The 26096-nt window shown below is 51.2% G+C and overlaps 9 protein-coding genes across 9 annotated transcripts; 6 read left to right on the forward strand and 3 right to left on the reverse strand.

Moving 5' to 3' along the window:
• Window positions 1-152: 152 nt before the first annotated feature.
• Window positions 153-5408, forward strand: LOZ57_000128 (uncharacterized protein; the record flags this gene model as incomplete). The annotated part of the gene is made up of 6 exons (XM_049249236.1): window positions 153-1602; window positions 1656-1733; window positions 1784-1959; window positions 2009-2577; window positions 2634-2705; window positions 3035-5408. 6 exons carry the CDS (start codon window positions 153-155, stop codon window positions 5406-5408), a joined length of 4719 nt encoding a protein of 1572 aa, XP_049111430.1.
• Window positions 5409-6409: 1001 nt separating this feature from the next.
• LOZ57_000129 (uncharacterized protein) lies at window positions 6410-6655 on the forward strand (the record flags this gene model as incomplete). Its single annotated transcript, XM_049249237.1, has 1 exon — window positions 6410-6655. The coding sequence occupies one exon, from the start codon at window positions 6410-6412 to the stop codon at window positions 6653-6655; it is 246 nt and encodes an 81-aa protein (XP_049111431.1).
• A 487-nt stretch (window positions 6656-7142) lies between these two features.
• Window positions 7143-7504, reverse strand: LSM6 (U4/U6-U5 snRNP complex subunit lsm6; the record flags this gene model as incomplete). The annotated part of the gene is made up of 3 exons (XM_049249238.1): window positions 7143-7165; window positions 7219-7332; window positions 7399-7504. 3 exons carry the CDS (start codon window positions 7502-7504, stop codon window positions 7143-7145), a joined length of 243 nt encoding a protein of 80 aa, XP_049111432.1.
• An 861-nt stretch (window positions 7505-8365) lies between these two features.
• On the forward strand, window positions 8366-9420 carry CCC1 (the record flags this gene model as incomplete). The annotated part of the gene is made up of 3 exons (XM_049249239.1): window positions 8366-8438; window positions 8493-8835; window positions 8907-9420. 3 exons carry the CDS (start codon window positions 8366-8368, stop codon window positions 9418-9420), a joined length of 930 nt encoding a protein of 309 aa, XP_049111433.1.
• Window positions 9421-10823: 1403 nt separating this feature from the next.
• On the forward strand, window positions 10824-12915 carry THR4 (threonine synthase; the record flags this gene model as incomplete). Its single annotated transcript, XM_049249240.1, has 8 exons — window positions 10824-10877; window positions 10963-11180; window positions 11251-11401; window positions 11479-11533; window positions 11589-11665; window positions 11724-11793; window positions 11856-12079; window positions 12130-12915. 8 exons carry the CDS (start codon window positions 10824-10826, stop codon window positions 12913-12915), a joined length of 1635 nt encoding a protein of 544 aa, XP_049111434.1.
• A 356-nt stretch (window positions 12916-13271) lies between these two features.
• On the forward strand, window positions 13272-14117 carry LOZ57_000133 (uncharacterized protein; the record flags this gene model as incomplete). The annotated part of the gene is made up of 1 exon (XM_049249241.1): window positions 13272-14117. One exon carries the CDS (start codon window positions 13272-13274, stop codon window positions 14115-14117), a length of 846 nt encoding a protein of 281 aa, XP_049111435.1.
• A 2376-nt stretch (window positions 14118-16493) lies between these two features.
• LOZ57_000134 (uncharacterized protein) lies at window positions 16494-17828 on the forward strand (the record flags this gene model as incomplete). The annotated part of the gene is made up of 3 exons (XM_049249242.1): window positions 16494-16947; window positions 17010-17677; window positions 17745-17828. The coding sequence occupies 3 exons, from the start codon at window positions 16494-16496 to the stop codon at window positions 17826-17828; spliced, it is 1206 nt and encodes a 401-aa protein (XP_049111436.1).
• Window positions 17829-19319: 1491 nt separating this feature from the next.
• On the reverse strand, window positions 19320-21933 carry LOZ57_000135 (uncharacterized protein; the record flags this gene model as incomplete). Its single annotated transcript, XM_049249243.1, has 4 exons — window positions 19320-20346; window positions 20398-21160; window positions 21211-21709; window positions 21790-21933. 4 exons carry the CDS (start codon window positions 21931-21933, stop codon window positions 19320-19322), a joined length of 2433 nt encoding a protein of 810 aa, XP_049111437.1.
• Window positions 21934-22982: 1049 nt separating this feature from the next.
• Window positions 22983-24540, reverse strand: LOZ57_000136 (uncharacterized protein; the record flags this gene model as incomplete). Its single annotated transcript, XM_049249244.1, has 6 exons — window positions 22983-23290; window positions 23370-23492; window positions 23553-23708; window positions 23773-23872; window positions 23925-24157; window positions 24213-24540. 6 exons carry the CDS (start codon window positions 24538-24540, stop codon window positions 22983-22985), a joined length of 1248 nt encoding a protein of 415 aa, XP_049111438.1.
• Window positions 24541-26096: the final 1556 nt, after the last annotated feature.

Consider the following 26096-nt stretch of genomic DNA (forward strand, 5'->3'; position numbering starts at 1 on the left):
TGGGCTGCTTCGGAATATCGCTGGGAGCTTTTCTGATTGATAGGCCTATTTTCTATACCCAATAATGACCCTTTGCTGTTGTTAACTAGTTTCCTGCACATGTTCCCTTCCCGCAAACTCACGACTCTCATGATACATACACCCTTGAGCTTATGCCTCCTTCCGCTGAAGCTCGCCCCTCTGGTCCTCCCGCAGTAGACAGTAAACACACCGAAGTGGAAGAGCTGTCTGAGGTTGGCGGGTGTGTCAGTGACCAGGACGCAGCTTCGTTAGTTGGGACCAGCTTGAAATCTCCCACCCCGGCCGGAGATGCTCAGAATACTACAGCACCCTTACTGGAAGCTATGGCTGAGTCTAAGAAATCACAAATTCCTCCTGCCGGAGCCGTTATAGAATTGAATTCCCGAAACGATGCTTCCAAAGAATCTTCCGAACAACCTAGCGAAGTCACCAGTCCCCCTACACAACCAATGGACGATCTATCCCTCTCGTCGAAACGAGCTGCCAGCAGTATACCCAGCCTCACCGTCTACACTAATGCCGATCCCACTTCTTCTCCCCCTCCTCCACCACTGAAAGACAACACTTACATAGATCCCACGCCAAAGACTCCCCAAGGCCCACTGTCCCCAATCAGGACACCCACCTTCGCCCACAAGGACCTACCAGATGTTCCTCGAGATGTCCAAACTATTGATAAGGGTGAGGATCGAGCCGGTGTGGCAGGCGAAGGGAGGAAGAGTGAAGACTCGCAGTCCGAGATTCAGAGCATAATGGAACAATTTGCCGATGAGACGACTAGTCTAGGCAAGGAGGAAATAATGTCACCCAGGCTGGAACTTGCGGCACGTCCACCCTTTCCCCCACGGAAATCTAGCCTGGAACCCCTCGTACCAGCAGACAGCACAGACGATCCGCAGCCCGGTGCTCGGCAACATCGCTCGTCCATTCTATCTAACTCTTCCCGACGGTCGCTCTCACCACCCGCTGTCCCTCCGAAATCTCCCCCCAAGACACCCCATAAAGCCTCTGGTGCTGAACCCATAGACGCCACGGCCATGCATGTGACCGGGCCACCGCCCCCAGAGCCAGAACCCGATCAACCGTTTGACTTCCACCGGTTTCTCGAGCAATTACGGCATCGAACTGCTGATCCAGTCGCCAAATTTCTTCGTTCTTTCTTGACCGAGTTTGGCAAACGACAATGGATGGTTCACGAGCAAGTGAAGATTATCAGTGATTTTTTGGCTTTCATAACGAATAAGATGGCTATTTGTGATGTATGGAAAGAAGTTTCTGATATCGAATTCGATAATGCGAAAGAAGGCATGGAAAAGCTCGTAATGAATCGGCTATACTCGCAGACTTTCTCTCCAGCAATACCGCCCCCTCCCCCGCTCGGTCGTATTCGAAGTCGGAGCCGGAGAAAAGAATTGGAAAAGCAGCAGGGCCCCGGAAGGCGGGGACAACATCAAGAGGATGTTGAGCGGGATGAAATACTAGCTCAAAAGATCCGGATATATAGTTGGGTGCGAGAAGAACATTTGGATATCCCTTCAATTCGGCCAAACGGCCATAGATTTTTAGTTCTGGCACAACAAGGTAAGGGGGCCTGAAACGACTATTTTTCGAAAGATCTAACAGTATTTCACTAGAGTTGCTGAAAATCAAAGGTTACCGGGCGCCAAGAGACAAGGTCGTGTGTATTTTGAATTGTTGTAAGGTCATTTTCGGTAAGAACTTTCGAGTAGCTATCTGGGGTAGAGGCACTAATAGTAAAAAGGTCTTTTGAAGAATTCTAAGGATAACGATACTTCTGCGGATTCTTTCATGCCCCTTCTAATTTATGTGGTTCTCAAAGCCAACCCCGAGCATCTGGTGTCGAACCTTCAGTACATACTTCGATTTCGCAATCAAGAAAAGCTCGGGGGAGAAGCTGGTTACTATCTATCTTCATTGGTATTTTACGATAGAAACATCTCAAGAAGCTAGCTAATCACATTTGTAGTCTGGAGCTATACAATTTATCGAAACACTTGACCGGACCTCTTTAACAGTCAGCCAAGAAGAGTTTGACCGGAATGTTGAAGAAGCTGTCTCTGCAATCGCCGAGAAGAACAAAGAAACTGAGAGCCTGCTTGACTCTGTAACCGAAAAATCATCAGGCTCGCGAGATATGACACCTCGAAACTCCGAAGAGCAAGGGTCAAGATCCACCGACTCACACTACGCCTCCAACTCGGAGGATAACCCTGCAATGGCTGGTCTATTGAGGACAATCCAGAAGCCGTTGACGACGATAGGCCGGATATTCTCGGACGAACCCGACCCGCAACGACGAACGGGCACTACGCCCCCGCAGCAGAACGTAGCTCTCTCTGCGACGCCATATCAGCAGCACCCAACTTGCACCAGTGAGAGAAGGAGTGGCGAACGGCAGCGAAGCCAACCAGAAACTGCCACGCCCCTGCCGCCGCCGAGTAGATTCGAAGCCCAAGAGGCAGCGGCGCGTCAAGCGAGTGCGGAAGCCGCCGAAGCGCATCGGATCCAGCGCGCCGAGCACAGTGTGGTTGTAGAGTGAGTGGATTGGCCACCGGCGTCATCTCGTCGTGCTCATGCTAATTACGCTGCAGGACGCTGTCTGGCATGTTTCCCAACCTCGACAAGGACATCATCAACGATGTCGTACGCATGAAGGAAGGAAGGTAAGCTCTAGTGTCTGTGGCCTGCTAAGACGGAGAGCCGGCTCTAACCCGCTCGTATTACTACAGGGTCGGGCAGGCCGTGGACGCATGTCTTGCCCTCAGCGCGGAGTAGACGAAGCGTCGGCAGCGGCGAGCGCCGGGAGAGCGAGACGGAGAGGACGCTGGCAACTGGCAGCTGCCGGGCAGACAGTGCTGGTGCGGGACGGAGTAACTAGACAGGTGCTATCCATCCATAGGAGTAGTTATGTAGTTTAAACGTAATCCTGTGATTCCCAAGCTTCCCGCCCGCAGCTTCTCGCTTGTGCGCGCGGAACCGGCGCCCGCCAAAGTTTCTTCGCCGCTGCTGTTGCCGCTGCCATCAACCTCCCCTCGCAGCCAGCCACTCCATCTCCCGACGGCCACGATGGCGACGACGAAGAAATCGCAGGCCAGCCTGGCCAGCAGCGAGACGCGTGGCGAGAGCTCCGTGCCGCCCGAGGCCGCGACGCCCAAGAAGCGCGACCAGGGCCGGCCGCTGTCGCTGTCGCCGCCGGCGCTGATTATCTGCCGCAACAAGTACGTGGCGGGCTCCCTGGGCGACTGATGAGTGATGAGATGAGTGATGGGCTCCTACTGACGGGCGGCGCGCCTCGCAGGCACTGGCGGTACATCTCGTCCTTCCACGGGCCGTGGCTTCAGCTGCCGCCGGACATCCTCGAGACGCTGTCGTTCAGCAACTACGCCTCGCCGCGCCCGCACCCCATCGACCCGGGCGTCTTCTTCGACCTCGTCAAGATCCGCCGCGCCATCGAGGAGGCCACCGACCTGGCCGTGCGCGCCTCCAACGGTACCACCTCGTCCGCCCTGGGCAACTCGCTGCACGCCGCCAACGGGCTCTTCGGCAGTGGCAGCAACACCGTGCTGGGCCTGGGCATCGGCGGCGGCACCGCCAGCGGCCATGCGAAGCTGAGCCGCGAGCGCCGCCACCGCATGCGCGAGCACGCCTCGCAGAAGCTGGCTAAGGCCTACCGGCTCGACGAGATCGCGGCCAGCGTTGCCACTATGCAGTCGGCGTCCGCGCTGGAGGAGGTTGCCAAGCTGGTGCTGCAGCGCAACGAGGCCGACTGCGATGCCAAGTACGTGCATTTCTTCCATGAGAAGATCCCGTCGCGCTCGCTGGCCGCCTGCACTACCCTGGGCCCGCTGGACGAGATCATCGCCGCCCGCCCGCGCGAAGGCTCGACCTTTCGCACCCGCGCCGTTACCAGGCTGTTCAAGGAGGACTTCGCTGGCGCGGCAAAGGACCTTACGGAAGGGTTGAGTGTGTATCGGCTCTATATGGCGGCGCATCGGGACGGTAAGGAGGGCGCGGAATCGCCAAAGGAGACCAAGCCGACTTTGGATATTCGAGATGAGCTGAGAATCAGTGAGAAAGACCAGCCTACGGGACTGGAGGCCCAGATCCTGTTCCATCGAGCGGGCGTCTACTTGAGTATTGCGTCTCAACACGTCAAGTCCGCCCTGGACGACTTTCAGCTGTCCCAGAGCGAACGTGTCCCAGGCCCTGAGGCAGAACAGGAAGGCGAGAGCGCGCCATCACTGTCTGCAGCCGGAAAAGCAGCATACAACCGGTGGCTGGAGGCGCGGAAAATCGTCAAGACCAATGCGCGGCGGGCGCTTCGTGACTACATGACTTTCCTATCTCGCTTTGACTACACTCCAGGCCTTTCTTCTGAGGTTGCGGAGGCGTTTCTACGAAAGGTGAATTACACTTCGTCAGGCAATTTTGGCAAGCCGCGCCGCCCACGGAACCAGTCAGGGGGGAATGCGCTGGAACCCGGTAATGAAGACCATGGCAGCGCTGCCTCTCAGCCAACGACAATTGTCTACAAAGTCTCCGAGCTGTTCGCTTCCCAGCCTCCTCAAGATCTCCCTCCCTTCCCTGCCGAATCCCAAGAAATAGTGCCTGCATCTCAGTCTAACCATGCTAATGAGGAACGATCTTCCCATGAAGCCGTTACCTATCACCCTCTTCTGACCGACGCCCTCCATTCCGTTCTTCTCTGCCACGCTCTCGTCCAGACATCCTCCAAAGAACTCCTTCGCCATGCGTACATGGTGGCCCGGATCGCACGCGTCAGCGACGGATACCCCATATTCCTCGGCCCACGCTCCCCTTCGCGCGCCGACTGGATGGAGGTCATCTCTCATGCTAAGGATTGGATCGACCTGCCACAATCATGGGAATCGCTCTGCGCGCCGACCCCACTGTCCCAGAGCGGCGATAGCTTGGACCTATCGATGGAGGAAGAGCGCGAGACGCGAAAGCAGGAGGCCATCTTGGAGGCATTGGGCGATGATCGAGTTTTTGACGAGGCGACCTTCCGTGCTGCCGTCCAAGCGCGAGAAAAGAAGGCCGAGGAACAGCAGCAAAAGCGGCCGCGGAAGCTGAGCGGCCAACAAAGTGCTTCTTCGATGATCAAACGCTGGGCGCAAGATGACGGAAGAGAGTATCCGATTTGCACCGAGAGGGCGGAAGGGATTGTTCGGTGGGTTCAGGAGGCACCACTGTCCACCGGCGAGGGTCGGGCGAAAGGGAAAAAGGGGCGCAAGAAGAAGGCTTCGAAGACAGAAAGCGGGCCTGTGGGTGATGCTGAGGCTAGGGAGGATCATGCCGAACAGCCGATAACGCCGATAGAGGAGGGTTCTCATGATGGCGATTGAAAGGCGTTGTTGGATCTGTGAAAAATAAAAATGTCCTTGCACATGTACTGTACATACTTTTGGAACCGTTTCTTGGCCGCCGCTGCAAAGCACGGCTTTATTTTTAGGATATCCAAATAGGCATTGATAAAAGCTATTTTTACCGGACTGCGATTCTGTGCGATTCTTTCTCTGGGACCTCCCTTCCGTCTCCTGTTTGTCTGGCTTCTCATCCGTATTGCATATAATGTTACTACAGTCTCCCGTAATATTAATACAGCGTGCCAAATGGCCAATGAGTGCTATTATCACATGACCTGCTTACTCCCCATGCGAGCCAATCAGAGCCGGCCATTCGCCTCTCGCTAGTCACTAGCGCCGCCCGCCTCCTGTATAAATCTGCTGTTCTCACCCGCCGTTCTTTCGCCTCTTTCTTTTCTTTTCTCTTCTTCATACTTACCTTGTCTCGGGAACCGTGCTCATGAATGCGGGCTCCTATGAGATGGTCCCTGCATTGCACCGCGCGGCGGACTCGTCTTGTTCATCGGCCTTCGGGTCTTTGAGAGGCGCAATTTTTGTCTCGCTTTCCAAAATTGGATACCCCCTTTTCATCAACTTGCTTCTCGCTACACGCGGGGCGTTGGAGAAGAAAGGGTGGCTGTGCCTTCTTTTTGATTCTGGTTTCATCTGTGTCATGGAAGCATGTCGATCGGATGGCGTGCGTGGTGCTTGGTTGCTGTTTGGTTTGCCTGCTGGTTAGTGTTGGCTTGTTGTCTGGGCTCAGCGCAAAAGGCGGTGGCGGTGACATCATCCCAGCGCCCCCCTCCCCCCCAGCCCCCGCGCGAGCTTCTTAAATGCTTCGTTCGCCTCCTGCTTAATGTCAAACAAGAGGAATTCCAAACACGACCAGCGTTCTCCGGACCGTTATCCGAACCCTACTTGACTCGTTCCCTGACCCCTATCTCTTATTATTATACCAAACCCCAACCAACGCAAGGCCCTTTGATTATCCACTCTCCGGCATGCCAATCCCACTAAACCCGGCCTCCTCAGGCCCGGCTACATCGTCCAGCGGTGAGCAATCTGGGTCACGAAGCCACCCTGCCAACTCACAGCCCTCCTCTACCACTACGAACACCGCGTCCACTGCGACTGGAACAGCCGAGCATGGCACTGGGTCTGAGGGACACATAAGCAGGGAAGAAGCCGATCGGCTTTATGAGGAGCGAATCGAGGAAGAGTATGCAAAGCGAGAGGGTGGTGCATAGGCGAAGTAGATGCTCATGCAAAAGATCCCCCGATTTTCTGAGCCGGGCGACTTGTGAACTACCTTCCAAGTTCATTTACGTTTTTCTTATCAAAGCTTGGGATCTTTGTCTTGTACGATGATGTCTCAGTTAGCTAAGCCCACTGGGAAGGGTGAAGTTTTTATGACCGATTTTAAAATTTATATTTGCAATCCTCAACCTATGTATTCGTATTCGGGATGAAGCGGTGAGAGGGTTAACTCTCTACTCTAAGTACTTTGGCACAAAAATGATAAATTCGCATAATGGGAAGATTCTAGTGCCAAGCGCAAGTTTTCGCAGCTTAGGCTTCTAGTGTAGTGGCGCGTAAGATACTGCGCTATGAATTAATCAGCCCTGAAAAAGGGTAGGGACAATAGCTAGGGCGGAGCTACCGACATACAATATTTTTCATCTGGTTACCCGGTTCGACACTGGTTTCAATCAAAGCAGCCATATAAGGCTATGTCTAGTCTGCAGAGATATAGAGAACTAGACAGACTATTAGAATGAGGACAAGTCACAGCAAAAAGACCTGGATATACCATTATTTCCCCGCACAAACACGTCGCCATACGACTTCCTCAGTTTGCCATTGACGTGCTCGGTCGTTTTCTCCAGCGCAATATTCATGTAGCCATCTATGGATTGTAATTCGCCTTGCGAGCGAGTGTTAGAATCAAATATCATATCTGCATGTTTGGCGGCATCGAGCTGGAACGTACCTTTGTAGACGACGCCAGAGTTCAGTTTAACGGTAACAGATGCTCCGGTGATTGCGCTCAGGAATGCAGACGGGTCCTGGCCCTCCGCAGCGACTGTGCTCTCCATTGTTGAGTCCGGATCCGATGCTCACAATCTTTTGAGTGTCTGCGCAGTCTTGCGGAGGTCACTCTGGTGATCACGTGAAGGATTGGTCAGCTGGGCTAGAGTCGACAGTATAGACTGATGGCTGGCTAAAGGCGCCCTAATTTTGGTGGTTACCTAACGGCTAAAATAGCATTGCCTCCGCCCAACCGCCTCGCCCGAGTGAGGACAAGCGCGAGCGAATTCCCCGCAGAAGCACGTGCGTGCCGGGGCCACAAATGACTAATCATCAGCATCCAATCAGCAAGCAGGAGACAGCTTACCATCCTGCGCTTGCTGATTGGCCCAGAGAACAGGCATCGACCCAGCTCGCCAGAGCTTGAGCCCCAATAGCGCAACATCAGAAAATACCACAGCGGAGCTGGTGACGCCCTGATACCCCGATGGCAAAACTAGCCCAGGTATTTGTTGCAGCCCACATCGAATGGCCTCACGTCTGCTGGCCCAAAGGAAGAGCCGTAGGATGCTCAGGCTATACACTAAGGATGCGACGTTGTCTTCCCCTAAGACTCTAATGAAAGCTTGTTGCGTGCCTCAAACCTGGCGGGCCCCAGTGTAGATCGGCCAGGCGAACCGGTACCGAAGCGTGAACCTGGAAAACAATCCGTCCCCGGGGCTTAGCCGCCTGAAACTACTTTTCTGTGTCAGCCATCTAGGGCCTCGGCGGGGGGCCTTGAGGAAAAAGCCATAAGGAGGGTGTCCTTCGCTTCCTTTCGCTCGTGTCTAAATTCTCTTCTCTTCTCTTCTCTTCCTTCCTCTCTCCGTCAATCCTTCTTTTCTTTCCCCATTGCAAAATCACAAGGGAGCCCAGGAAATTAAGCTCTGATGCTTGCAGTCAAGAGAAGTCTCTTAGGCCCCGATCTGCCATCTGCTCAGGAGAGCCTGCGCAAGAAGCTTGGTACGTTCCTACCGATCGCCCGGTTTGCAGTTGAGTTCTAATAGTGCCTTCCAGAACACCGTGCTTCTATCTGGAGATCGAGAGAACACACCAACGGTGTCAATGGTGTCAACGGAGAGCACCGCCGGCTTCTTGACCTAGAGGATCAGAACTACCACACAATTAACAATTCGCGAGATGACTCTCCCAACGGGTCGTCGCGTACTCGAATCAACCCCAAAATTATCTCGGATGCCATCTTAGGTCTTTCTGATGGGCTAACCGTTCCATTTGCGCTCAGCGCCGGTCTATCTGCCCTTGGAAATACTAGGGTTGTTGTTCTCGGAGGCCTCGCTGAACTGGCTGCTGGTGCCATATCCATGGGTCTTGGGGGCTACGTTGGCGGTAGAAGCGAAATGTGCGCTCACTTCTTAAGAACCTCCCCATTTTTCTACCTGAGGAAACGGTGGTTAATAGCTCGCCCTGTAGTGAATCGTATCAAGCGACAAAACGCGAAACAGAAGCATTGATCCACGCTTCGCCCGAAGAAACCACCGTCCTTGTACGACAAGTCTTTGCTCGCTTTGGAGTTCCAGAAAGAACAGTCACGGATATCAGCAATAATCTACACGATTCCCCGTCTCTCCTTATGGATTTCCTGCTCACATTCCACCACGGAGAGTCAGCGCCATTCCGCAATCAAGCTCTGATTTCGGGCATCACGCTCGCCGTGTGCTACTTCATTGGGGGGTTTATTCCTCTAGTTCCCTATTTCTACGCTCCCAGTGTCAGTATAGCTCTGAACTGGAGTATTGGTGTCATGGGGGTTACACTTTTTATCTTTGGCTACGTCAAGACATGTGTTGTGCGCGGCTGGAACGGCAAAGACAATACTTTTGCCGGCCTCAAGGGCGGATTTCAAATGGTTTTGGCCGGTGGCCTGGCTGCTGGGGCGGCCATTGCGCTGGTGCGCGGTATCGATCAAGGGAATGACAAATCGTAGATTTGGCTGGAGCAATATTTCAGGTTTTTAGGGTGGAGTTTTTCTATCAACACTTTGCTTTTTCTCGCACTTTTTACATTTTGCTTTTTCTATCTCTGTTTTATCTCTTTCTGGCGCCGGGAGCTACGGGAAGAAAAGCATCAACAATGAATGGGAAGCGTATGGAGTTCAGTGGCAGTTTTAGTAATACCTCGAGATCAGTTCTCTCTTCTACTCTCTCCTTTTACTCCTTTTCATTTATTACATTTAAGGGACAGCGTCATGAAAGAGACCATGGCTGCGCCTCTTTCAAGAGAGCGAGACCTGCAGCTACAACTCCTGAGATACCTACAGGCTGGTTATCTGTTTCAGTGGGAAAAAACGCCCAACCGCTGTCAAGGATCAGCCGAAAGGGAACATCCAAGCTTCACATGGCAAGACCCCACGCCTCCAATCACAGAAGGGCTTTTGTAATCAGCTCTAGGACGCTATTCGGCAGCAGAATCGGCAAAGATTATTGGGCCATATATAGCCCCTGGCAGATGCGTCGAGTATTCCACAATCTCAGCTCACAATCCTACCCAGAGGCACTTATTTATGTGGCCGAGCGTCGTGCTCCGTAGTATATTCTCTTCAAACCCCCAATTGTGCCATAAGCCGGACGAAAAAAAAAAAATTAGAAACACTCTTAAAACTCAGGAAATGCGTCTGAGATGCCAAGCTCCTCAAACGAGATCCGGAAGGGCTTTGGCGTCTTATCATTAGCGTCCTAAATATACGATATCTAAACTTGAAATGAGCTAGAGCTAGATGATGCTTCCCCGGCCCAATTAAGCTACTTACATGACCGAACAGATTTTTCTGGGGGGAGAATCCGTGAACGGATATACAAACAGGTCCATGATGAATCAGAAATGACCCCTCGACTTAGTCCCCACCTGTAAGGTGGGTTTTTTGGGCCCAAAGCCAGCGACAGGAAGCAAACAAAGACCTTCGAAAGGGGCACAGTTAGTATTAGGTATATATGTACGGAGTACTGAGTATGTATTCCGATAATATCGTGCAGGCATTGAATGAGGATTGCCAGGAAGCATCATGAACAATGCGATATTGCATTTGATAAGCCCCCTTGTGTGCGGGCTGGCAGGCCTGAGCCCGTGCCAGTTAAGGTTTCGTCCAGGGCCCTCAAGAGCCCCTAGCAAAGTGTCGTATCGTATTGTCATATGAGGGGCAACAGGCCCGGTTCTGGTGGTCATGCGGCGTATGGTCTTGTATCGGCCGTATCCGTGGCTCAGTGACTCCGATCGCGGGAAAAAAAAAGCCAGAGCGAGCATCGAGTCAACGTTGTCATAACTACTCGTCGACCCTGCATTTCGTTCAGCCTGCCAGAAACGGAGTCGCGTCTGGTCTCCAGCTCGCCCGCAATGCCTTATACCGAGTCCCAACGATACCTGAGCACGCGTGGTGGTTCTTACGACGTATGTCTTGTTCTGCCCCTCCCCCCACCCTCGTTTCGCGAACAGCTTCCCCCTGTCCGTGCTGGCTGACGCCGTGCATGGGTAGCTCTCTTTCGAGGACGTCGTACTGAAGGGACTGGCTTCGGATGGTGGACTCTTCATACCTGAGCAAATTCCGTCGTTACCCGCGGATTGGCACTCCAAATGGCGCAATCTCAGTTTCCAGGAGCTTGCCTTTGAGATCTTTTCACTGTACATCTCGCCGGAGGAGATACCATCCAGCGACCTGAAAGATATTATTGTAAAGAGTTACGGGACCTTTAGGTGATACTTGCGTATCCTTACTGCATCAATTGGGCTTTTCAATGCTGATGGAGGGGTTGGATTGGTGTAGGACTCCAGATATTACGCCGCTAGTCACTCTCGACGAACAGCGTCGGTTGTACCTTCTAGAGCTCTTTTGTGGGCCCACCTTTGCCTTTAAGGACGTCGCTCTGCAATTTCTTGGAAATCTGTTTGAATATTTTCTAGCCCGGAAGAACCAGGTCAGTATCCTGCCGTAATGTTCTTGTCGAAACCTCTGCACTGCGCTGACACCGCTGACACTTCTCTCATCTTTTAGGGCAAGACTGGCAAAGACAGACATCACCTTGTTGTTGTTGGTGCTACAAGTGGAGGTACATCTCTTTTGAATAGGTGAAGTAGGTTAAAAGCTGACATGGAATTTACAAGACACTGGCTCTGCCGCTATCTACGGCCTACGGGGCAAGAAGGATGTCTCCGTTTTCATTCTCCACCCGAAAGGGAGGGTATGTCTACTTGTATTAAATAGTATATGGAGATATATGGTTACTAACCCTGGCACAGATCTCCCCCATCCAAGAGGCACAGATGACGACAGTTCTGGATGAAAATGTTCACAATCTCAGCGTGGAGGGTACGTGACTTCAGGTTCACATCTTATTCTAGAAGGATAGAAGTAACTTGAACCTTTCTTAGGCTCCTTCGACGACTGCCAGGATATTGTTAAGGCACTCTTCGCCGACCCCGAAATCAACAAAGTGCACAAACTGGCAGCTGTCAACTCCATCAACTGGGCTCGAATTCTGGCGCAAATGACTTATTATTTTCACTCGTACTTCCAGCTCCTCAGATCCTCCAACTACACTGAAGGTGCACCATTTCGGTTTGTTGTGCCATCGGGCAATTTTGGCGATATTCTTGTAAAACCCCCCACTCTTTGGCCTGTGAGCAGGAGTTGACTGGTAAATAGGCTGGCTGGTACGCGAAATCAATGGGTCTACCGGTGCAAAAATTGATCATTGCAACGAATGAAAACGATATCCTCGATCGTTTCTGGCGGACTGGTGCATATACGAAACAAGCTGTCGCGAGCCAGGACGCGAGGGCCAGCTCAGGAGACGAGCTCCCCACCGCACCATCGAGCGTCAAAGAAACCCTCAGCCCAGCCATGGATATCCTTGTCTCGAGTAATTTTGAACGACTACTTTGGTACCTTGCATTCCAGGTATTAGGGCAGGGAGAAGTAGTTGCCAAGCGAAGAGAGCTTGCCGGAGAAAAGGTCCGCGGCTGGCTTAATGACTTGAAAACAAAAGCCGGGTTTACAGTTGAATCTCCAGTCCTCGCAGCAGCACAGAATGACATGGAAAGCTGCCGGGTATCGGACGCCCAGACCATTTCAACGATCCAGACAGTCTACTCCACCTGTTTCCCCACGGGGTCTCCTAGCCATGGCACAAGAGGCGCAACGGGAGGGTATATTCTCGACCCACATTCTGCAGTTGCTTGCACTGCGTCGTTGGGATCAGTTAAAATTTCTCCAGAAACACATCACATCTCGCTGGCGACAGCGCACCCGGCTAAATTTGCTCAAGCCGTTGATCTCGCACTCAGGGGGCAAGAAGGTTACTCTTTCGACAACATTCTGCCGCCGGAGTTTGTTGGGCTGGAGCACAAAGAGCGCCGAGTTACGGTAGTACCGCATGGCCAGGGGTGGCAGGCGGTGCGGGAGATTATCAACTCTAAGGTTGTGTTGTGATGGATTCTGGTGTAAAAGCGCTTTTTAACGCATGGACGAAGTTGTCCGAATATACCTATATACAAAGATAGAATATTTCTGATTTACAATCTTTGACCACAATGCCGCAGATATGTACTGTATACCTATGTTTCGGAGCTCTAAAACGGACTTTTGACTACCTAGTCAACTAACTCGTTACTTCCAATCTGCCAACATCCGTACGCCCTGCAAGAACGCCCCTCGACAACCACCGCACTCCGGCGGAGGAAGAGGCCAGGATGGTTCTCTCTGACTATAAAAACCATTCATTCTCTTCTATCCCTCAATCGAAACCATCAAACCCTCACATCTCAAATATAACTTATCACAGCACTATGCCTTCGCGCCGCCTCAACTCCTTTCGCTTGCTTTCCTTCGATATCTACGGAACCCTGATAGACTGGGAAACTGGGGTCCTCCGGGCACTGGTTCCGCTGACATCTCGCCTCCCAAATTCCCATCCATTGAAAGCCAATTCTGTCGCTCTCAACACCACTTATACAGCGCACGAGCGCACAATTCAAGCTACGCAGCCATCTCTGGCATACTATCGGATTCTAAAGGCTGCTTATGAGTCTCTGGCGAAGGAACTCAACGCCCTTCCGGAGCCCATAGACGGCAAGAGTGCAGAGCAACTCCTGGACGAAGAAAGTCTCGCGTTCGCCGCCAGCATCGGCTCATGGCCGGCTTTCAAAGATACAGTCGAAGCAATGCACCGCTTAAAGAACAGGGGCTTTAAGCTCGTCCCCCTGTCGAACGTCGACCGGGAATCATTCAGCAAAACGCTCCGCGGGCCATTGGCCAGTCTGAATCAATACGGCTTTGCGGGCGCTGCTGGTTCAATGTTCTTTGATGCAGCGTACACGGCCCAGGATATTGGGTCGTACAAGCCCGATCTGCGGAATTTTGAGTATCTGATAGCTCATGCTAAAGAGAAGTTTGGGGTGGAGAAGAAAGATATCTTGCATGTGGCGCAGAGCATCCATTACGATCACGAGCCAGCTCAGAAGATAGGTTTAAATAGTGTGTGGATTTCACGCGGAGAGGAGAATATAAGCCCGATGAGTGGACGTGAGGAAGGGTATGTCAATATATTTAAAATTCCTTTTGGGTGGCAGTTCAAAACTCTACGGGAGCTGGCGGATGCGGTTGATGCAGAACTGCCAGGAAGCTCCGCATGAGTGCTGTTTATTATTATCTTGAGCACAGTAGCTATTTTTTTATGATTAGTATCTTGTATCTCGAATTTTACTCATATTGCCATTGGTGCATTCACCTGCAGTCAAATTTTTAACCTCATTGGTGGGCCAAAGTGTTAAGCGCCGGGCTCGCAGCGAATTGGTTCCCTGAATGACATTAAACGATTCTAGGATAGTTTATGTAGACCGAGAATACTTCAAGATCGCAGCGCGCCTGTTATCTGTTAGTGGCAGGGTGCTTTATTGTGCCAAGGCAATGAGAATGAGTTGATAACGCATGCTATCCTCACTATAGCAAAGGCATATTGGTGTTTGAGGAGAGTCAGAGAAGATCACCCTCTAATCCCCATCACAATAGACAACTTTAGGGTCACACTTTTGGCATAAGACTGATTTCAGCAGAGCATAGAAATATATCTCCAAATACTGAAGTGAAGAAAGGTAACACTAGGTCAATTTCTTATGAAGGTGAACTGCCGTTTGTGATTTTGAGACATTTCGTAGGATCAAAACAAGCAGAATCTTCACCAGAGGCTAGAGATCCTAAATTGAAAATTTTGGGTGTTTCAGTAACGGCGTCCAGAATATGAGCAGGTGTGGTGTGCTCAACCCCGGGAAAAGGAAATTCTTCTGCTACTCGTGTCCCAGTGTCATCTGCACTTGTAACGCATTGCATCTGCTTGAAGAAAATAAGGACAGTCTGTCAAACTGACCATTCCACCAGGTTAGTAGATAGTCTCAAAATAGCCGTCTCTTTCAAGAACTATGCTAATTCTTCCAAAACCGCCCACCGTAGCGTCGTTATTTTCAAGAGGAGGGCATATGTGAAAAACCAGCATGGATTGGATATTAATATGCGCGCTTCTGGGCCGGAGAGGAACAGTAGCTAGCGAAATGAGAACTCTATACAGCAGAGGTCATCTGCTCTCTAGCTGCAGGTCCTCTTCATCAACGCAGGTTGGTTCTCTTTTGGCTCATATTTATTTCAACGTATCTAATCTCCCGGCTTACTCATAATATCCTCAGTTGTGAGGTTATCCGGCAACAATGGCTCCACCCTCGTCACCAGCATCTATGGCAGTGGGCAACCATAGACAATTCCTGGGTGTCTTGAGTTAGTATAGAGATAAGCAGATTCAATGAGCGTTGAAGCTACTCGTTACATGGTGGTGGCCAAGTCTCTCAGTCTGCTGGCTGTTGTGAGAAAGGGGGGAAGGTTTTACAACGAAACGAAAGTAATGAAGGCCCAAAGTAGGGCTGAACAGTTGAAAAAAGTCGTATTTGCCACTTGGAAATCAGACAAACAGCAACAATCATATATCAATTCCGGACATCAATATTCGCAGAATGGATAAACAGGTGTTCTAGGAAATTTAGGTTGGCTTTGGCATCAATTTTTGTTCAAACACAACTTCACGAATTTGAGGAAATGCCGCAGAGAAACGCAATATTTTGGAGCCAAAGTGAAGAGACAAGTAGTTGCGAAGTGCTCACTCGAAAAGTTTGAGTTTATGTGCCCCAATACGCGGCACTGAGAAAACTCAAGCAAGCAATATCAGGATCACTCGTGAATTGTGGGTAGAGATGCGCTAGTAGATTGCGAAGTAGGATTCCCAATCATGGACCACAATGACAAGCCTGTGGGACGGCTTGTCTGGAATCCCGTTAAACTCCCATAGGTGCGGCAAGATATGTAGGGCTCCGATGGATATATCCTAGTGTGGGCGTGACGTACGTCGTTGGCGATTGTCCTATTTCTTCACATTGACAAAAGGTTTCTAGAAACTTTCATCGCGCCCAAGCACTTTGTGCTGTTATACCTGAAAAGCAAACAGTTGTTAGCAGATATTGTAATACAGAATAGCTCTCTTATTAGGGCTTCAATCTCCCATGTATTTCGACGTCAGAATAAGATTCGATGTTTGCTTCTCTGTCAAACAGGCCACAGCTGAAGTCTGACTCAGCAGGCGCCTCACGAGACCACCTGACTCAGCGCATTCCCCGATCGGGCTAGTGTCTTGTAGGGCGGGCGACGCCGGCCGCCGAACACCATCGCCGCCAGAAACGAAGAAGAGAAGCAACCGAACATCCGCCTGGACGACGACGCCCTCCACCTCCCGCTCGTCCATCGTCTGCGCCCTGCATCCCGGCCGCCGATTGCGCACTGTGATGCTCTTGCAGTCTCTGCTACTCTAACCTGGTCTGATGCTGCAGCGCGTGAGTTTGGCTTCTGTGCACTCCGTCCCTCATTCGCCACTTCTGGACTCCCAGCGACCCCAGTGGCCCCATCGCCGACCGCATTCGATACCGGCTGCTCATCTGGAGGATCGAGCTCTCGTTTGCATTCCTGCTCCCTTTATGCCCGCCACCCCTCAGAACTATGCATCGAGCTTCTCTACGACACAGTCGACGTCACCCGCCCAGAGCGCACCTCAGTCGGCCCCAGACTCTTCCTCGCCTCTATCTTCTCTCGCGATGCCCATGCTGCCCGGCCAGCACTCTTCTGTAACGGCCACTAACGCCCTCCCGACGCCTGCCAGCAGCGTGAGCGGTGCTGCAAAGGATTCTCATGACCTATCAGACAAAGCGGCTAGCGTCGTGATGGATACAAGCAGCGCCCCAGCTTCTACAAGTGCTGGCTACCGTGCCTCCACAAGTCAGCCAGATCGACAGGAGCTGCAAGAGAAGGACCGAGCATTGCAACCCGTTGAAGATCCGATGGATATTGACCGCAAAGATGGCGCGTCCGAGGACCCAGCAGTCGCTGCGCTTCAAATGGATATCGGACAAGCGTTCCATACTTGTAAAACCAGTAAGGCCTCAGATCTACTGTTTGGTTTGTGTCCTTACCCTGTTCTTTGTTAACATGGCTAGCCTACTCAATATCTGGGCCCAGCCCTCGCTTCGACCTTATTTCTATGTACGGATTAGGTTCCGTGGCAGCCTCGGTTGCCCGAACGGATCCGGTTACTGGCGAGAAGATAAATAGGCTACGGAAGTCCTACGAGGGAAAAATCAAGGGTCTTGGACTTTCTGGAAGAAACAAACCGGTGAAACATGAACCCGGCGCGCCAGGAGGACTGAGACAGTTAACGATGTGGCCGGAAGATGAATGGCTAAATCAAAAGGTTGTTGGAAAAGATATCAAGCTTGCAGAGCCGGATTCAAGCCTCTTTAAGCTGCACATGAGGGCGATGAAGATGGAGCCGGGGCCAATACCCAATAACGAGTATTGGGAAGATGTGCTTGGCCATGAAAAGTTACCTAAACAAGTCGCGCCTTCGGTCCACAAGGCAAACGATACTCTTCCTTCAACTTCTCGGTACCCTGCACAAACCAACGGCACATCCATCTCAACCCCCGGTCCTGTTACTGGCAATCCTGATCGACCGAAACGTACAGGCAAGAAGAGGAGTTACAACGACAGCAGTTTTGTTGGTTATGGGGAGGGATTTCCCGATGATGATGGTGATTTGGAAGGAAGCTTCTATTCCAACAGCGAAGAAGGCGGTAGAAGTTCTGTCAAAAAGAAACGAAAAAAGGTACCTACCTGTGATACTGGTCTTACCAGGCACTTACAACTTAAGGCTAATTTTATCATACTTATAGGATCATGTTTCAGGAGTTCCATCATCTTTAACGGAACGAAAAGGTAGCTATGGTGTTGGGATGTTTGGTGTTGGCGCACGATGATGCATGCTACGATAAATGAGATGAGAGTGAATGAAAACCGGAAACCTCGATTCGTAACAGTTAACACAACAGCCGGCATGCCAGACATTGGGACAATTCGATACTTCGACAACCCCAGGCACCGGATTATACGACTTTTCAACTATTCTTCAATGCAATACAGCCAACAATTTACACACATATTTCCACAAGCCTTCGATTCCGACTTCACTGTACACAATTTATTGTTTTTTTCTTTTTTTTTTTTTTGCGCTTGACTCCATCAATATCGTTCCTGGGGCGAATTTGCATAATGGCGCAGGATATACCCGCCTCGGACAAAAATCGGCGCTAGATTATTGGGATTTCTGGTTGGTTGGGAGGCGGCTCGGTGTTTATTTCAGATCGTGCATTCTATGTTTTGTGCTGTCCCGTGGCCATCTACCCGGGCAGCTTTGGTGGTCTTCTTAGGTATTCGAGAGGTAATACTACCCCCCTTTCCCCTCGATTTTACATCTACTGTTTTGTCTTTTGGCTTACTCCTTGTTGATTTGGCTTCATTTGTCGCTGCAAAAGCGCGAATATATCTATTGTTCTGCTTCCATGTTTTCTAAGGAAGGCTTTCTTTTGAACCTTTTTTTCCCCCCGCGCTTTTGTTTCGACGGTGATTAGCATGAGAACGCTATTCTTTATTGAAAGAGAGAAATGGGCGATGGATGGAAGACATTGTCGTCTGGGAACGTCGAAGGTGAGATCCTGCATCCGAATTGATAAAGACGAGGTCCCCTTTACATATTGAGAAGAGAAGATCGGTGATACATGCATTGTTGTTTTCCTGTTGCCAGGCTTATGGCGCCTGTTCATTCGCATGTACATACTACATACATCCAACCCGATAGTCTCGATAGTATGGAATTTAAATATGGAAATTTTATAGGACATAGTCTAAGCTTGCTACATGCCACAACGTTGACGTCAATCCCTACCTATTATAAATAATGTTCCGCGTCAATAATATCAATGACCCTTCGGATTGAACGTAGAGGATGTGTCGAAATCTGGGGGCTGATGCTATACACCAAGAGAGGGCCTGGATCATGTCGGAGCATCTGCCAGATACCATTTTGCCATTCCAGGAGGTAATCGTACATACATACATTAAGCGAAGAAGGACGGCATTAAAAGATTTATTGAATATACGCCCATAAATAACCTCGTCTTCGTATGCAAACGCACAGGGTCGTAATCGTTACACCGCTTTGCTGGATATCAAGCTTTCCTAATAGGCGGCTATAAAATAAAGACAAAGGACAACCGTTGAATTGGTCACATTAACACATGGCACATCAAGCAGAAACAGAAGAAATGTATATAGGCACAATCAATAATGGTCACAGACCCTCGTTCATGGGAGAAAACGGTGAATTTAGAAAACGCAGCTTTGAATAGCACGATTAATCGCTGAAAAAGAACCTTCTCCCAGGCAACATTGAATAGTAGAAAAGAGAATTCTCAGTTCATGGCATTATAAAAGGTAGTGGATTCGTTGATAAGGTAAGAAACATCCGGCAACTCGTCAACGAGATTGGCCATTAACTCTGATTGCTCTTCCCGGCTCAGATTTCTGTCTCGCCACACTGTGCTCGGGTAGGATTGGTTGAAAAACTGTGAATACTGATCACCAAAAGAGCCCGTCCAAACCATGGGATCAAAGGCAGCACTTCCAGAAGAGAGGTGGCTTGCCATGGTGGACGCGGTCATATAGTTAGCGTCCCAGTTTTGCAAACCAGGAACGACCGATGGGATTGAATTGTGAAATGAGGTTGGGTCAAAGAAAAACTGTGTGTCCGCGAGGCTGGAGGAATGATTGCCCATAGAGTTGGATAGAGGCTGTGGAGGAGTAGGAACCGCACTGGGGTACGATGGGAAGGATGGTTGAGAGACAATTGGATATGTGTGTTCATAAGAATCGTGAGTGACATGTGAGCCTTCGGATGATACAGTTGCTGACCTCTTGAAAGCATACGTGCTATCGGGCGGCCTTAGGTTGGGCACTGCATTAAGGTCAGGGCTGGATATTTGTTGTTGCGGAGTTGTCACGTCTTGGGTAGAAGCTGGGGACGGCCTATTTGATGGTGACTGTACCACAAAGGATTCGTCGCTCCCGTACGCCTTGAGACAGCCGGCAATAAGACTTATATAAAGTTGTCTGCAGGATTCAACACCTGGCCAGCGCTCAGCGCTTACAGCAAGGACTTCCATGGCAACATTGATATGTTTAACCACCTCCTCCTTTGGGTGTTCTTGGCGAATATCGGGATAGGATAGGGACCAGAGAATCGTATTGAGAGCCATGCAGACAGACTGAGTCCAGATCCAGGTTAAATCTACTGAGCCCGTTCTCACTTGCTCCTTGTGCATTTTGATGTTAAACACACAGGCGTCATAACATCGCTGCGCAGCCTGTAATGAAGGTTCCGGGACTTGTGGTGAAGGTCGATACATGAAAACAATCATCGTGTTTCGTCTTCCCTCGAACCTAGGAACAGTTAACTTTGCATTCGATTTTTATAATCAGGGCCAACCATACCAAACTTGGCTAAGCCCACTCCCCTCGTCATTTTTAGGACAAGACGTCACCCAATTGTCAAGTTTATCCAGCATCTGCGCGAACCAAGGATCCTGGTCATCATTTGGGGTCTCGCGCTTTCGAAGATAAAGCGTCCGGCGAATTTCTGCTTGAAGCAGCCTCATTTTAAGAAAGTGAATAGCAATGCATTTCTTCATTATAGGTCGCGCCTCCGGTGCCACGCCTTCGGTGGTAATGTATCTGTCGTCTACCATTTCGAAGAACTTGACGTTGATATGGTCGTGGCTAACACAAAAACTACTTGGCCGGCCGAGACTGTGAGACAGACCATACTCCATGGATGTTATTATCCAGAATAATCGTCTCCGCATATCAATTTCCAGGCAGTTTAGCGGCCTGCCACTAGGGGATCGAGTGATTGTGGTCTCATCAGTGAGACGTAAATCTTGGCAAAGCTTCACAGCAGCCCCGACGACCCAGTAGGCGGCTGTGCGTGTGGGCGTCAGAAGTGAGTACTGGCCGATTAGAACCAAACATTGCAGAGTTGAAGTATCCATTTTCTTGATGCAAGCATCCAGATATTGTAGCGCGGCTAAGTAAAAAGCATCCGCCAACCCGGCAAATTGCGTGTTTAGTTTCTGCATGCTGATGGCGATGACAATCCTTAATTGGAAGTTCTGACAAGGGTCGTCAGAGCCATTATATACAGCATCGACTTCTTGCCTAAAAGACGGTTCATGTAGGGTGGGGAGCATGTACTGGGCTGTGACAGCAAGTCAGCTGGCTGTAAACCTGAGCGTGAAGGATATATACCCTTTGCCATGAACAAATCCACCAATTTGTCACATAAGCCTCGCTCGGGCAGATCCGGTTGCGCGACAGAGCTGATCAAGGGGTATATCTTCGAAGTCGGCTTTTGGCTCTCCTTCGTGAACACATGCTTGATCTCTTGGGCGGTGGACTCATTGACCACTTCCTTGATGCTCTTTGTATCCGTATTCTGTTTCGCCATCTCCATCACAAAGCGAGTGATCGCGATGCCGCTTGACGGGCCCAAGAACCTCGATTCGTCATTCTCCTTGAACTTGATTAGGCCGCCGCCCCGCACCATCATTTCGGGGTCCGGCGAATGTTCAATCTGGCTTTCCAGTTGCGCAAGCTCTTCACTCAGCCTCCGGACCTTGTCGCGTAGCTGTACGATGTATGTTCTCGGTATGGTGGCATTCTTAGCCGGGTCAAAATAAACGCATTTTGAGTTACTCCGCTGGCAAGGGGTGCAGCGGGGAATGCCTGTGTCGCATCTAGACTTCCTCTACTTGCCTCCCATTAGCATTTATGATACGCGGGCCGACCAAGTCAGAAGTGCAGCGGGGTGGGTGGGTTCGGCCATACCTGTCTGCATCGTGTGCAGGCGGTTAATGTGTGGGCAATCCGCCCGCCTTTCTGATCGTCTGCGGGTTCGGGGGTGTCGCTTGACGACGAGGCCTTGCGGGCGGCAAGAGGGGGCGGGTTTTCGCCAGCCTGGTCCATTGGCATGGTGTCAAAGCTCGCAGTAGCCCTCAGGCCACATGTTCATTGCCCCAGGCTGGTCTGCGCGAACCTGGCGGGAGCTTTTACAGTGTCGTCGCTGTTGACCGAATCGGGGATGGCGGGCGTTAAGGTAGTTAGTTACATAAACAGGCCGCCGTGTGCTTAGTCAGATGTCACGTGCAGTGCGGCTCCCCGCCATCTGAGCCTCAACAAATGAAAATTGCGATCCAGCCGTGAAACCAATTTCATGACAACGAAGATAGGGGGGCTTGTTGCAGGAACCGTGGAATCACGCGGAGCGCGGCGTCCAATCCAAGCCTCCTCACTGAGCACTGCCATGGCACCAATGCACTTCTGTGCTCCGGTGCTATGCAAGTATGGGCGGTTCACGCAGGCCCTGCCAGGGGTTGAATGCGGCTGCTGCCCCTCCGTTTTACGTGATGAGCCGTGCAATTACCCTCCGCTCCAATCACGCCGGGCGGGGAACTACGGCCAGGCCGGGCGCTGCCCTGGATTGTCAGCTCTCGGGGTCGCCCGCGAAACCTGGGCGTTGTTGCGTTCGATGAAACCTTGTCGTCGAGTGTGATTACAGACCACTCACTGCACTGGGCTGAGACTGGTGAAAGGTTGCAATTATTCATCTCACCGCTCCGCCACGCGGGCATGCAAGGAAGTGTTCCAGCATTCAGGCTCGGGTTTCTGCGTACTTGCTAGCATATAGGCGCTCGGTATATGTCAGGAACCTTCGCTAAAAGCGGTGAAGAGAAAATGCTGTTGCATCATGCTTTCAAACCAGAACATCCAGCCCCGAATTGCGCCAAATTTCCGACAACATTTTAACTCGGGAAAAAAAAAAATCAAATTGTCCTCTTTTTGCATGTCTGGATCTAGCAGCTCCTTTTTATAATTGCATATTATCCTTCGCAAGATTATCATTTTATGATGCAACAAGATGAACATGCATTATATGAAAATATGGATGCATAAATATATGTACTAGAAACGAATTTCTGCAAGAGGTTTCAAGACGAAAACATCCTCCCAGCAGTATTCACTTAAATCCTAGAGAAGATCCCCTTCACGCCAGCCCAAGTCTCCTGTCCAGCAGCGACGATCTGGTTTGCGGGCAGAACGAAACCGAATCGACCGGTATCGCGGAGCTCCGCGGCGAAGGCCATTTCGATCTTGGCGACATCGGCAGCCCAGTCGACACTGTTGCCGTTGGCCTGGTAGATGGTGCTGCAGATCGGGCCGGTCTTGAAGGCGCTGCCGTGAACGGCGCGGGCGGCTTGGCCGAATGTGCTTGCCAGGCCGACGAGGGTGTTGTGGTTCGGGGGGCGGGCAGAGCAGCTGTAGCCGTATGCTATTCAAGAAGAAAATCCGGGGGTTAGGATGGTGATGAAAGGCAAGAAATGATAAGAACAAAAGAGGACAAGACTTACGGGTCATGAAGAGCTGTCCATACGAGTGCCAGTCAACGTATTGCTTCACACCCTGTCGGCCAACGAGGCCTTGCAAGTAAGAGACCCAGAGTTTAGTCTCGGGGGCATCACCCGGAGCGCGTCCTATGTTGCATTGTTAGGTTGTACGCCTGAAGTGAAATAGTGGGCAACACGTCTATATACCTCTGTAAGTGTCAGAGCATGGGTCTGGCGACGAGCCACGTCCCTCCCACTGATAGGGCCAGTTTCGGTTGAGATCGGTACCAGGGCAGCGAGCACCCGGGTTGGGTGTTCGGTTCTTACGCCACAAGCGGTTGCCGGTCTGTGTGAAAACAAAACCTGCACCCAGCAGCATTAGTCACGGGTTCAAGCGGTGAGAATAACAAGTCTGGACAATACATACCATCTGGGTTCACGACGGGGAAGATCATGAAGTCGAATTTTTCGAGCATGGCCTTGGCTGCTGAATCAGTGAAGAGGCTGTTGGTCATATATTCCACAACCTACGAACAGTCAGTACCTACGGAAAGATAGGGAAAGGAAGTCCAAGCTGACCATGGTGGTGATCCATTCACGAGCATGCGTGGTTCCGTGCCAGACAACGGCAGGTTTTCCCTTCTGAGATCCCCAAATGTGAATCCCCTGGATGGGGCGGCCCTCGGGGCTGTTGCCCACGGTGATGATCTCGGAATTCGAGGCATGCTGCTTCTGGAGGTCCTTCAGCCAGTTAAGATGGTCGGCAAAGCTATGGTAGGCTGAGAACCAGTCATCGGTGGCATTGACTCCGGCTGAAAAGAAAACATTAGCCGATCCAACGTTGCTGGCGTCTACACAAGAACATACAAGAGAGTGATCGAACTTCAGCAGCTTCGCTGCTAATCGAGGCACCTAGATCCTCGTGCATGATCTCCGTCTTCAAGCCCGAGATCGCCGCGTCGAACGCGGCAATCTGGCCTGGCGGGATGACGATATCGGCATTGTTGCCGGCGGCCTTGGGGTATTTCCACGTCTCCAGCTTCAAGTTCTCGATGACATCGAGCACCTTTGCATAGTTGGCCTCCTCTGTGGGGATACGAACGACCTTGTATCCGGTGTAGTCGACGTTACTCGCGGGGATGGTGGCGGCGAGCGCCGACACGGCGAGTGTCGAAAGAACCGTGAGCGACTTCATGGCCGAAATGGAGAGAGAGAGAGAGAGAGAGAGGGAACAGCAGGAGGTTCAAGTTGCACAGGTTTGTTCACGCTTGAAGACCCGAAACCCCAAGGGGAAAAAAGCGTATTGAAGTTAAGGGGCCGTCCGCTCTTATAGCATTATGCCTTAAAGACGCCAGCCCCCCGGCTTTCCTCGGGGGGTGTGGGTGCCATGGGCCCACGTAGCGAGGCGGATACTGGTATCTATCTGACTTCCAATAATATAATAGAAATGTTTAAATCCCCAGTGGCTAAGCGGACACCAGAATAATATAGATTTGCGTGGTAGCACTGCAGATTACAGGGGAAAACGGCCGTGAGATCGGCAAGTTGAAATGCATCATGGAGACTCCACATGTCCGTCCGTCTGCTCACTTCGGGTGGTATGGCACAGCGGCTGTTTCGTCAATCAAAACTATAAACCAAGTTTCAAAGAAACATTGGTAGGGACAAAAGAAACGTTCCATCGGCCGGCCCCCCTCCTCGATAATAAGTAATAATAATATGAGCGATCATCGCGAGAGCTGAGGTGTGTTTCCGGCGCTGGACTTCCCCGAAAACTCCCTCATAAGCCGACCCGCGTCAGCGGGGCAGGAGTTGAAATAAAAGGGGTCCTAGCGATTAGAAAAACAGGAAAGCCATTCAGAGAATATCATGCCTTACGCCTCTCGCGTTCGACAATAATAATGATGATTTCAGACGTTGAAACTCACTAAAAAGCCCGTATTAAAGTACCTACCCAACAATCCCAAGTCAGTTTCTCGTACTGCCGTCGTGCAATAGAGTCGGCGCTGGGGCTATAGTAGTAGTATATTCATTCACCCATCGAATGCATCTACAGCGTTAGCTACTAGGCAGGTCCTTTCATCAGACGCGGGCCAGGGTCATCCTTGGGGCCCCCATCTCAGGGCGAGCCGAGACGCTAGAGTATCGTCTTGGGAGTCGAGCGAGCCGATCGAGCGCGACTTGGCATGGGGTGGGAGTTTGGGTTGCACTCAGTTGTTCCGTCGTGTTCATTCATCATCATCGTGCACTTTACTCCTTCCTTCCCTCCTATAGCTCGGGAAGAGCAGATCTTATCATCCCTCGGTCGGGCATTGTTGTGGAGAAACCCCTCCCCTCCCCCCTGGTCCAACGAAGCCCGCAGCAAACGACGGCGATCGCTGAATTGTCCGCTGGCACCTAGTAGTAGTAGTCGTCGTGTGAATCAGTCCGTCGTGGCATTTATTCTTATTCGAACTGTCTTGGTCTGCCGGCGGCCGGGATATTGATCGCCGGCGACGTTCATCGGGTCCAAGCAAAACAAATCGGCGCTGCCGGTGTTTCGCGGTGAAGCAAAAAGGCCCAGGCCGACGTGCGATTAAAGTTGGCGCCCGTCACGTGTGTGTAGTCAATCTGGGGTACGCCACGTGATAACGCCTTTTTTCCTCGGCACGAATACGATTTTTTGATGAGAGAGTGTGAACAAGGGCCCCATCTTCCCTGATTGTCAACGACCCTAGCGAAAAAAAAAAAGAATTAATTTCGAGAACACCG

This window comes from Ophidiomyces ophidiicola (genome assembly GCF_022830035.1).
Source record: "Ophidiomyces ophidiicola strain CBS 122913 chromosome Unknown scaffold_1, whole genome shotgun sequence".
NCBI lineage: Eukaryota > Fungi > Ascomycota > Eurotiomycetes > Onygenales > Onygenaceae > Ophidiomyces > Ophidiomyces ophidiicola.